We start from the raw sequence: 12,226 nt of genomic DNA, 5'->3' as shown, positions 1-12,226 counted from the left end.
CATGCAGAACCAGCATTGGGCACTTAGGAGGCAATAAATACCTGGTGACGTCAATGGAATCCATGCTCAATTAACCGGAATTGACACTCCATCTGGAACTGAGATTCCGCCTCCAAATCGCTGGAGCCATCTCAGCACTCATCTCTGGTTTTCCCTGCATATCAGCTCCTTTCTTCTGCTGTTTACACATCAGTACCCACCACCCCATACTGGCCACCCATACTTCTCCATCTGCCCTTGGCCTTAGAAGTTCCAACAACCCACAGCTTTCTTAGCATCTCTGAAAGAACTTCTGGAGCAAGGGACTCTGATTGGCTCACCTTGAGTCAGGTGGCCACCTTTGAGCCAATCAGTGGAGTCATCTGCCAAAAGAGGAGGCAGGAGTGGGCTGGCAAGCTAAATGGGTTCACCCCAGGATGGGAGCTCACACGTTGGCCCTGGAGATATAGGGAAAGGCCACCAGTAGCAACCCCACCTTACCTAGACACAGGCCAATGACACTGAGTGTTAACTATTCCTTTATTAGGTGGTGAGGGGAGTGGGGACTGTACAATGCAAGGCTGGGGAATTTAGCTACACAGGGATTGTGACCAGAAGCCACATTACAAAAATAGCCTAAAAATAACTTCTATTCTGCCCCGGGGCTGGGCCAGGGGAATACCAGGAGGAGGGGTGCCACCCAGGCAGCTCCCTCTCTCCCTGCAGTCCCATATTTACAGGGAGACAAAGTGAACCGCACACATCTCCCCTGGTCCTCGTGTTCTCACCAGCCATCCCCACCCAGTTCCCCCAAAGGGAGTAGCCCAGGCTCTAGGGTGGGGGAACAACCTGGGGTGGGCTCTCTGGGCCAAAAGGGCCCTTTCCCCAGCAAAGCTATAGAACAAGTTCCATCTGGAATGCAGTGAAGTGAGGGAGGTGGGATAGGAAAGAGGCTCCCAAGTCTCACCCAACCCCTGCCCCGGAGGGTGCGCCCAAGGGTGCCTACTTGGTACACACCAGGGTTGTGTACTCGGTACACAGGATCCTGGTCATGCCTGTGTACTCGGTACACAGAATCCAGCTTGGCCGAATGGGCCCACAGACTCAGCCCCACGGGGGCACTGGGGAGTTTGCAGGGGCAGGGAGTGTCTCCATATATATATTTTGTAAAAAATAATAATAATAATAAGTTTGCTTAAATGAATTTGTTTCTATACAAAATGTAAAAAAAAAAAATAATAATAATCCACTCGTGTCAGAGTGTAAGGAGAGAGACCAGAGGAGGCAGGAAGGAAGGAAGAATAGGGAAGGGGGGTGGGGGTGCAGGAGGAGGTCCCAGGCTCATCACAAGGCCCAGAGGGTGGGGTCAGCCCACACCCCTATAAATAAAGGAGAACTGAACGCCTAGGCTGGTGACCTATCTCAGTCAGCTTGGGGGCGGGGAGGGAGAAGAGGATGGAAAGGTCTAATAAGAAAAGGGGAGAGAGTCAGGATGTGATGTCTGTTCAGCCCCCCGAAATCCAGGGACTGAAGAGCTTTCAGGCCAACACCTGCCTCTTGGGGGTGACTTCGGGCTGGGGCCCCAGCTGGGTCTGGGCCTGAGCTAGGGGGCCCGGGACGGCCAGGGGGAGCGGCTGGGCCGCCAGCGCCCCTGCGGCTGCGGCCGCGGGCCCGGTGGTGGTGGCTGGGCTGGGCGTGGAGTCCGACCAGTCCGACAGGGACGGGGGCGAGGGGCTGGCCCAGTGCTCGGGGGACTCGGGGGACGGGGTCAGGTAAGGGTGCTCGCTCGGGACCCTCAGGAAGCGGGCCTTGGGGGGGCTGCCGTGGGCGCCGGCCGCCGGGTACTCCTCGCCGGGCCCCGGGGCCGCCAGGTATGGCGGGGGCCGCTCCTGGGGGGACACGGGGGTCCCGGGGTTCAGCAGCTGGGGGCCCGGCGCCAGCGGCAGCAGGAACGAGGGGCCCGGAGGGGCAGGCGGAGGCAGCCGGGCCCAGTCGAGGGGAACGGCCACAGGGTTCAGCAGACCCAAGCTAAGCACGCAGCCCCCCGGCGGCTGGCGCCCTAGACCCCCCCGGGCCGCGCCGCCCAGCTGCGCCAGGGACACGGCCGTGGCGGTGGCCGCCGCGTAGGGCCCCTCGAGGGAGAAGCCGCCGGGAGACGCAGGGGGGCCCCCAAAGGGCCGCGGGGAGTCCAGCGAGTCCACGGGGGACAGCGTGACGGAGCTCTCGGCCAGGGGACCCGGGCAGGCCAGGGTCAGCTTTTTGCCCCGGCCCCGGGCGCCCTGTGGCCCCAGCCCCGCTTTTCCCGGTGGCCTCCGGCTCTTCTTGCCTCCGGACTGTGCCACCTTGAGGCCGGGGAGGAAGGCCCCAGGTGGGCAGAGGAGGGGCCCCAGGCCATGCGGGCCGTGAGGGCTACGGGGCCCACTGGGCTGGTCCAGCAGGCGCACGATGTCCTGGTGCAGCCGCTCCTGGGCCACATCCCGTGGCAGCCTGTCCAGGTGGTCTGTGATCTCACGGTTGGCAAAGTGGTCCAGAAGCAGCTTGGCAGCCTCGTAGCTGCCCTCTCGGGCGGCCAGAAACAGTGGAGTTTCCTCCTGACGGGGAAGAGGGCACAGAACCCACCAGGTGTCAGCATGGCAAGAGCCAGGACCAAGTCCTGGCCAGGGTCTCAGAGGCCCCTAGCCTCTGCTGGACCCTAAAAGCTAAGAATTCATACCCTCCAGCCCAACAGACTTGGTTGGAATCCCAGCTCTGCTGAGGGAAACCGAGCAAGTTCTTTCTTTTAAAGCACTTTCATCCAGTACCTACTAAGCACCATGCCCCAGAGACAGGACTCGAGTAAGGAAAGTGAGGCATTCGCCTTAGGCACAAAACGGAAGGGGCATCAAAAGCCAATCACCAAAATAAATGATATTTTAATGCATTACTTTTTAAATTGTGATTATTGCCAAAAAATCCATAATGAATAAAATACCAGAATATGAGATAAGGATGAGAATCCACTCCTGTGCCCCTCTGAGCCTCACTCTTCCCATTTATAAAATGAAGAGAGTAATTTCATCTTGCAAGGGTTTTAAAACAAAGATCCTAACAGTTACCTTCTGCTACAGATTTGCTAAGCATTTTTCAAATGCATGATCTCACTGAATCCTCAGGTGACAAAAGTGAGGTGGGTACTGGTGCTTTCCCATTTCACAAATAAGGACACTGAGGTTCAGAGACGTTAAGCAATTTGCCCGAAGTCACATAGCAACTACCACATACTGCACGCTTTCTCCTCTGATCCACAATTGGAGGCTGTTCAGTCCAAATCCTACCCCTGAAACCTGCCTGCAGGCAGGATGAATGCCCCCACTAACCTACCCCACCCTGCTCTTTGCCACATTTAGGGGGTGTGCCAGGGCTGACTGTCTGGTGGGTCAAGGGCTGGGGCTTACCTTGCTATCCTGCATGTCTTTGTTGGCTCCATTTTTGAGCAGGGCCAAGGTGGCCTCCACATTGTTGACAGCTGCTGCCCAGTGTAAGGCTGATTTCCCTGGGTGGGAAAGCGGGGAGGCCAGGGTTAGGACCACGTTCATTTGCTAGGGTCCCATGGCAGGGGGACAGGAAGTATCTAGAATATGGCCTGGGACGGGGGTGGGGGGTTGGGAGGGTGAACTGCCACAAGCCTCTGAATATGTGTTTGGGTCCATGTATGGTGCAGACCTGTGGAATGCCTCTCTCTGTCAAAGGGACCTACAGTGTGTGACTGTCCATACACGGGGTACCATGTAGGATACTGATTGTAGCTAGACCTGTGCTTGTCCAGTGCAGTAGCCACCAGTCCCATATTGCTCTTTAGATTTAAATTAATTTAAACTAAACAACATAGGTGCCAAGACCAGTTAATGGGGAAAGCATAGACTTCTCAACAAATGGTGCTGAGACAACTGGATCTCCACATGCAAAAGAATGAAGTTAGATCCCTACTTCACATCAAAGACAAAAATTAACTCAGGATGAATCAGAGACCTAAATGTAAAAGCTCAAACTATAAAACTTTCAGAGGAAAATGTAGGAGTAAAACTTCATGACCTTGAATTAGGCAAAGGATTCTCAGATATGATACCAAAAAACAAGCAGCAATAACAACAGAAATAGATAAATTGGATATCATCAAAATTAAAATGTTTGTACTTCTAAGTGAAAAGAAATCCTACAAAATGGGAGAACTAATTATAAACTATATATCGGGATCCCTGGGTGGCTCAGCGGTTTAGCGCCTGCCTCCAGCCCAAGGCGTGACCCTGGAGTCCCGGGATCGAGTCCCACATTAGGCTCCCCACATGGAGCCTGCTTCTCCCTCTGCCTGTGTCTCTGCCTCTCTCTCTTTGTCTCTCATGAATAAGTAAATAAAATCTTCAAAAATATAAAAATAAAATAAACCATGTATCTACTAAGAGACTTATACCTAGCTTATATAAGGAACCCTCATAACTCAATATAAAAAGACAAAAACCCACCACATTAACTATACTGGAAATAAAGTTTAAAAAATAATAAAATTAGGGACGTCTGGATGGCTCAGCAGTTGAGCATCTGCCTTTGGCTCAGGGCATAATCCCAGGGTCCTGAGATTGAGTCCCACATGGGGCTCCCGGCATGGAGCCTGCTTCTCCCTCTGCCTGTGTCTCTGCCTCTCTCTGTGTCTCTCATGAATAAATAAAATCTTTAAACATGTTCAATATCATTAGCCATCAGGGAAATAAAAATCAAAACCACGAGATACCAATTCACACCCACTAGGAAGGCTCTAACAAACAACAGACGGTAACAACTGGGAGGACATGGCGAAACTGCAACAACCGGAACCCTCATGCATTGCTGACAAGAATGTAAAACAGAGGCAGGCACTGCAGAAAACAGTCTGACTGCTCCTCATAAGGTTAAACGTAGAGTGGTCATATTACCATGTGACCCAGACCCAGCACTTACTTCTGCTCCCCTAGATGTAAACCCAAGAGAAATTAAAACATATGTCTACGCCAAAACTTGTAGAGGAATGTTCACAGCAGCAGTAGCCAAAAAAGTAGAAACAGCCCTAATGTCCACCAGTGAAGAAACTGATAAACAAAATGTGCATCCATACAATGGACTATTATTTGATCATTAAAAAGTTAGAAATAGGGGCGCCTGGGTGGCTTCGTTGGTTAAGGTCTGCCTTCAGCTCAGGTCATGATCCCAGGGTCCTGGGATCAAGCCCCACGTTGGGCTCCCTGCTCAGCAGGGAGCCTGCTTCTCCCTCTCCCTGCCACTCTGCTTACTTGTGTGTGTGCTCTCTGTCGAATAAATAAATAATCTTTTTAAAAACTTTTTTTAATTTTTAAAAAGTTAAAAACAAATTAAAAGTACTGATACCTGCTACCACATTCCATAAGCCTTAAAAAAAAAATTATGCTGTGCAAAAGAAGGCAGTCAAAAAAAGGCCACATATTATTTGATACCACTTATGGGAAATATTCAGAGTAGGCAAATCCACAGAGAGAGAAAGTATGTTCGTTAGTGGTTGCCCAGGGCTGAAAACATGAGATCGAAGGGGGTCAGCTAAAGGTGAGGACTTGTTTTTCAAGTGAGGAAAATGTTCTAAAATGTATTACTATGATAGTGGCACAATTATGTGATTATACTAAAAGCCATAGATTTGGATTTTGGGACACCTGGGTTGAGTGTCTGCCTGTGGCTCAGGGCGTGATCCCAGGGTCCTGGGGTTCTCCCCAGCTCCTCAGGGAGCTGGCTTCTCCCTCTGCCTATGTCTCTGCCCCTCTCTCTGTGTGTGTGTCTTTCACGAATAAATAAAATCTTTTTTTAAAATAAATTTAAAAAATAAGTACCATTGGATTTTATATTTTTATGGCTAAATTGCATATTATGTGAATTATACCTAAATAAAACTTTTTTTTAAGATTTATTTATTTATTTATTTATTTATTTATTTATTTATTCAAGATAGATCTAGAGAGAGAAAGAGAGAGGCAGAGACACAGAAGGAGGGAGAAGCAGGCTCCATGCCGGGAGCCCGACGTGGGACTCGATCCCGGGACTCCAGGACTGCGCCCTGGGCCAAAGGCAGGCGCCAAACCGCTGAGCCACCCAGGGATCCCCCTAAATAAAGCTTTTTAACAAAAAAGCAGGCAAAACAAAAATCAAGCAAGACATTTAGCTCTCCATTCCCCCTAGCCACGTTTCAAGTGCTCAAAAGCCACCACGTGTGGCCAGCAGCCACAACATTGGGCAACACAGACCAAGAATATTTCCATCATCAAGGAACATTCTATTGGACAGCGGTCACCAGAGCCACATTTCTCAACTGGGGTGATCCCCTTACCCAGGGGCATTTGCCAGTGTCTAAAGACATTTTGGGTTGTCACAACTAGGGAATGGGGCACTGATAGCGTCTAGTGAGTCAGAGTCAGGGATGCTACTAAATATCCTACATTGCAAGGACAGCCCTCCACACAAAGAATCATCCATCCCCAAGTGTACATGGTACAGAGACTGGGAACACCTGCCTCATGAGATGGAGCATCTGAGTGTGCCTGCAGCTACGTGATGTCCTCTGGAGATGAGTGCAGGTTGCTGTGAATCTGCGCGGGCCGGGACCTGGGCAAGCAAGCCACCTCCAGAGGGAAGTAGATCACATGTGGATTTGGCCAATTTGCAAACATATTATGCCAGCTGTCCAGCAGACGGCAGCAGAGTAAGTTCTTCTAACAAAGTAGATGGAAATGAAGCGTCTTGGGGAGGGCCACCCTTTTCTAAGTCACTGAGGTGTCATACGGGCTAGTGGATGCCATAAAATAAAACTTTAAAGAAGTATGTGAGTATAAGTCCATGTCGAAGTCCGGGCCTGTTACATGTGCGTGAGTTTCAGTGATTGGGTCTCAAGATAATTCACATAATTCTCATACCATACGAGATAGATGGGGCCCGCTCTCTCAGCCTCCACCCACTGCTACTCCCCACAGCTTACCAAGCTCATCCACAGCATTAACATCAGCATGGCTGGCAATGAGCTCTTCCACCATGCCCTCCACTGCCAGGCGGGCTGCCAGGATTAACGCCGTTGAGCCATCCGCCATGCGGGCATCCAGGTCTGTGGAGCGGTTCCGGATGAGAATCTAGAAGAGAAGGCATGCAGAAGAGAGGGTCATGGCAAAAACAGAGGGACCAGGAGCATCTCTAAATCCCCTGAGTTCCCCAACCCCCCACATCCCCTAGACTTCATGAAGTTCAGGAAGCAGCTACCTGCCAGCCCATTTAACAAATAAGAAAAATAAAGCTCTATTTTGCAGGACCAGGGCTCAAACCTAGGTCTGTGTGATGCCCGTGCCAGCTCCAAAGTCCAAAGAGGCAGATCCATCTCACCTGGAACACACCCTGGGCATCCGCGGTGACAGCAGTGTGCAAAGGAGTGCGCCCTGAGTGGTCCTGGGCATTGGTGTCTGCTCCAGCATCCAGCAGCCGCTTGGCTGCATCGGCCCGGGCGTAGCGGGCAGCCAGGTGCAGGGCCGTCTCGCCTGTGCGGTCTGTCCGTGCCCCGAGCTGGGCTCCCTGGCAGATCAGGTCTGAGATGATGCTGGCTGACGTGTCCTCCGCCTCGTCCTCCTCAGTGGGCATTGGTTCCAGGGCCCCCCCACAGAAGGAGGCCAGCATCAGTGGGGTGAAGCCATCTGCAGGGAACCAGGAGCATGTCACAAGGGGGCATGGGCAGGGACCTGTCCAGGGAATACACACACACACACACAGACACACGCACGCACACACATCTGGTTAGGAAGCCCAGAAGCCAACCCAGGATGAGGGTTCATGGGCAGGTGATTTGTCACAGAAGAGCTCCTAAGGCAACATGAAATACAGGACAAGGGAGGAAGGAGCAAGGGTTCAAGCTCAGGCAAATTCCCAGGCTGTTCCTGAAGGGGGACTCTGGAGGCTGAGCTGTGCCTTTCACACTGGTTAAGAGCCACCTCTGGGAGATAAGATCCCAGACCCAGGGACCCTGAGGAATGTCAAATGAGAATCACAGATGCAGGCCATTTGGAACAAAAGCAAAGTGAGCTGGGGGAGGAATATCCTGAAATGTGACAAAGACGGATCCAGGAGGATCCAAATAATGTGATCCACTACTCTTGGGTGAGCATTTGCCCTTGTTTCCTTAGGAAGTCACATGCACCCCATTCCCCATCCTCAAGCCCAGGTAAAGTGAAACCCAGTCCCTGGCTCGAGGAAAGGCCGTAGACGGAGCCCTGGCCTACAGTCAGTCTGCATATTCCAGCCCCCAGGTCACACTGATTAGTTGGGGGATGGGCATGTGATTCTAGTCCATTCAATCAGAACTCATCCTGAGACTTCTGCTGGCGCAGCCGGTAATGAAGGTTTTATAAGGCTGGGCAGGCCTGTGCTATCGGACCCAGGAGAAAGCCTCCCTCAGCTGGAGCCACGAGGCGGGGAGTCCCAGACCCAACTATCCATGATCGTTCCAGCTACAAGAGCCACTAAATCCCTTGTTTTACTTCAACGAGTTTGAGTTGGGCTATTATCACTTACAACCAAGAGTCCTGATTGACACACAGCCCCACAGGACAGATGGACACACCCAACCCTCCCTAGAACACAGACCCAGATGCAACCTTTCACAAGTAGGACAGGGAAGGGACATCCTTGGCAGGGAGGCACCATCACTGACCTGGGCCGCGCACATTGACATCCATGCCATCAGCATCTACGTCGCCCTGTGGAGGTGTCAATGCCATGGCTGGTGCCACACGGATGTCGGCAGCAACCAGGTGGTGCTGAGTCCACTGGCGGCAATCCACAGCATCCTCGGCCCCCACGCTGGGCTCCTCCACCTGGAGACACAAGAACCAGGGTTCTCACAAAGGGCCGTGAGAAAGACAGAGGGACAGTCTGGCCACCCTCACAGGTTCCTCTCATGGAGATACATTCACAGCCTCCAAGAAACCATGAATATCCTGCTTCTCTTATACATGTGGAAACAGGAAATTGATATACTGGAACTCAGAGAATTCATAAAAGGAAGAACTGGGATTTTAATCTGGGCTGGAAGTGGGGAGGGCTAGGAACCCACAGTGGGTGATCAAGGAAGAGACACAGAGCAGAGCACCTGTCAGCACACACCTGTCTACACACTAGACATAACACACCAAAAATGAAATTTAAAAAAACAATCCCATGACAATAGTATCAAGAAGAATAAAACATTTAGAATTAAATTTAACAGGGGCAGCCCCGGTGGCTCAGCGGTTCAGCGCCACCTTCAGCCCAGGGCCTGATCCTGGAGACCCGAGATCGAGTCCCACATCTGGCTCCCTGCATGGAGCCTGCTTCTCCCTCTGCCTGTGTCTCTGCCTCTCTCTGTGTGTGTGTCTCCCATGAATAAATAAATAAAATCTTTTAAAAAAAAAGAATTAAATTTAACAGAAGGATTGCAAAACTTGTATTTTGGAAACTATAGATCAGTGGTAAAAGAAATGTGGGCGTGGGGGAGCAGGAGGGTCCCTCGTGGATCAATTTTAATCTGAGACAAGAGTTTGAATGTGTGAGAGGGAGAGAAAGAAGCAGGGAGATGCTCTGGGTATCTTGTGGGACTCCTATCCAGGACCGTGAACGTGAACACAAGGCATCAGGACAGAGGAGTCAAACACAAATGGATCCGTTTACCTTCACATAGCACCTGGGCCCCTGGCAGGAGCTTGATAAATTTCAGGCTCACAGTCCAAAAGGCACAGTGATGTTGTGGAAATAGGACAGGGTATCCTTAACTAGCCTGCCAGGACATTTAAGAGCCTTCAGGCACCAAACACAGCCTGATCAAGCCAGACCTGAGTTTAAGGACCCAGGAAGAGAATAGAATTTCATGAAAGGGGAGAGCCAGGTGATGGGACAGCTGTCCCAGCCTCCCTGACCCTCCTGGTTAGCTGTCCATCAGCTGGCAAATCACACTAGAGCTCTGAGCCCCTCATTAGCAAAACCAGGATAATGCTGTCATCCCTCAATGCTAAAATGCCATCAAAAACATATTTCGCTATCTACTTAATACCCACTTCGGGATGAGAAAGAGAAAGAAAAGCCTGAAGTGAACAGATTTCTTCAGGTGTCCATTGTAATAGATGTCTCCATTTCAAAAACATTAAAATCTAGGCGGGGGGGGGGAGGGGGTGGCACAGGCAGGAGGCACCTGGGTGGCTCAGTGGGTTAAGTGTCAGATTCTTGGTTTCGGCTCAGGTCATAACCTCAAGGTGGTGAGACTGAGCCCCAGGCAGGCTCCACGTTCAGTGTGGGTATATGGACAATATATCCTCTGCTCCTCCCTCACTTACACTCTCTCTCTCTCCCTCTAATAAATAAAGGGGAGAGGCAGGCTGAGAACTGCCTCTAGGCAGGGAGAGGCAGCTGAGAACTGAGGTGGTTATTAATAGCTGCTTTATAAGGTCATCATAAAGATGAAATAAGATGCTCGTGTGTGTTCAAGACATGTAGCAAATATAAAGGAATGCTAGCAGGAACCTGTTACGGACAGAACTGTGCTCCCCCAAGTCATACGTTGAAGCCCTAACCCTCCAACATGACTATACTTGGACACAGGATTTTTAAGGAGGTAATTAAGGTGAAACTAGGGCGTAAGGGTGAGGCCCTAATGCAACTGGACTGATATCCTTGTAAGCAAAGGAAGAAACACCAGAGCTCTCCCCCTGCAGGCACACGGAGGAATGCCCTGTGAGGACACATGGACAAGGTGGCTGTCAGCAAGCCAGGGAGAGTGCCCTCACCAAGAACCTACCCTGCCACCATGTCAATCTTGGCCTTCCAGCCCACAGAACTGTGAGAAAATAAGTAGCTGTTGTTAAAATCCCCCCAGCCTGTGGTATTTCATAATGGCAGTCCAAGCTGATGAAGACAGAGCCCAGGGGTGGGGCCCCAGCAGAGGACATGGGGTTTAAAAACAGCTAGTTGGGGCACCTGGATGGCTCAGTGGTTGAGCATCTGCCCTTGGCTCAGGTCGTGATCCCCAGTCCTGGGATTGAGTCCCACATCGGGCTCCCCACGGGGAGCCTGTTTCTCCCACTGCCTGTGTCTCTGCCTCTCTCTGTGTCTCTCAGGAATAAATAAATAAATCTTGAGACGCCTGGGTGGCTCAGCAGTTGAGCATCTGCCTTCAGCTCAGGGTGTGATCCTGGGATCCGGGATCAAGCACCACCTCAGGCTCCCTGTGGGGAACCTGCTTCTCCTTCTGCCTATGTCTCTGCCTCTCTCTGTGTGTCTCTCATAAATAAATCTTCAAAAAAAATCTTTTTAAATAAAAGATAAAAGCAGCTAGGAGCACTTTCAGCCCAGGGACACAGAACCGAGGGGGACCCAGCAGAGAGAAAGCAGAGTCACTGTCTGGGCCACAGGCTCCCCTCCAGGAAGACTTCCCCCTGGCCTAGGAGCAGGGGCCCGGTTAGAGAGGGGCAGGATGGAGTGGGTGCCATGACTATTCCCCAGAGCCAGGGAGAACAGATTTCCCCTGACTCTCCCACTGACCATCGGGGCTCCCACCCAGGACCCTGAGGGCACAGGTCAGAGAAAGGGGCACAACCTTTAGCCGCTTAGCCTCTGGGCACTCCGTGTCCATCCAGTCTGTGGCCACATCCCCCATCAGACTCTCGCTCTTGGCCATGTTCCTGTGAAGACAGTGGGAAGGGGGGCAGGGGAAGGGAGACAATAAAGCTGTGCAGCCTGGAAGGAGGATGTGGGGTGGGGTCAGAGAAGAGCTCCCAGAGGCCAGGTCCGGGTGTGGGGTTGGGTTCTGGGGTCCTAGGTCAGTAGGCACAGGGGACAGGGTTAAGCCACAGGATCCAATAAGGGGGTGGGGGATGAAGTCAAGGTCAGAGGGAGCATAGTCAAAGGTTATGATGGGTGGCAGCCAGGGTCTGAAGGTAGAATTGCAGAAGGGACAGTGATGGGGTCAGTGGTCAGCATAGTGGGCTATGGGATAGATGAGGGTCATAGGCATATAGCAGGGATTCTAGGAGATGACATCAGGAGTCAGGTGGACGGTGAGAGATGCAGCCAGGATCAAGGAGGTTGTGTTGAGGGGTTGGGAAGTCATGGGGTCGCAGGAGAGGGGTAAATTCAGGGGTTAGGTCAGGGTGGGGTTGGGAGTCTTGCAGGACACGTCAGGGAGTTGGAGATGAGGCCCAGGGCCAGGGCC

General features: G+C 51.8%; 1 protein-coding gene across 1 annotated transcript in view; it reads right to left on the bottom strand.

Moving 5' to 3' along the window:
• Window positions 1–501: 501 nt before the first annotated feature.
• Window positions 502–12,226, bottom strand: part of NOTCH3 (notch receptor 3) — a 34,720-nt gene continuing 22,995 nt past the window's right edge. The window contains exons 28-33 of the mRNA XM_055342979.1: window positions 11,612–11,696; window positions 8,699–8,861; window positions 7,381–7,685; window positions 6,986–7,133; window positions 3,414–3,511; window positions 502–2,570 (exon numbers count right to left, since the gene is read on the bottom strand). Of these exons, the coding sequence (XP_055198954.1) occupies window positions 1,518–2,570; window positions 3,414–3,511; window positions 6,986–7,133; window positions 7,381–7,685; window positions 8,699–8,861; window positions 11,612–11,696 (1,852 nt within the window). The 3' untranslated portion in view covers window positions 502–1,517. The remainder of the gene's footprint in view (window positions 2,571–3,413; window positions 3,512–6,985; window positions 7,134–7,380; window positions 7,686–8,698; window positions 8,862–11,611; window positions 11,697–12,226) is intronic.

The sequence above is a fragment of the Nyctereutes procyonoides genome, unplaced genomic scaffold (assembly GCF_905146905.1).
Source record: "Nyctereutes procyonoides isolate TBG_1078 unplaced genomic scaffold, NYPRO_anot_genome, whole genome shotgun sequence".
Classification (NCBI taxonomy): domain Eukaryota; kingdom Metazoa; phylum Chordata; class Mammalia; order Carnivora; family Canidae; genus Nyctereutes; species Nyctereutes procyonoides.
The sequence above is the reverse complement of the archived record's forward strand: the minus strand, read 5'-3'. Positions and strand labels throughout refer to the sequence as shown.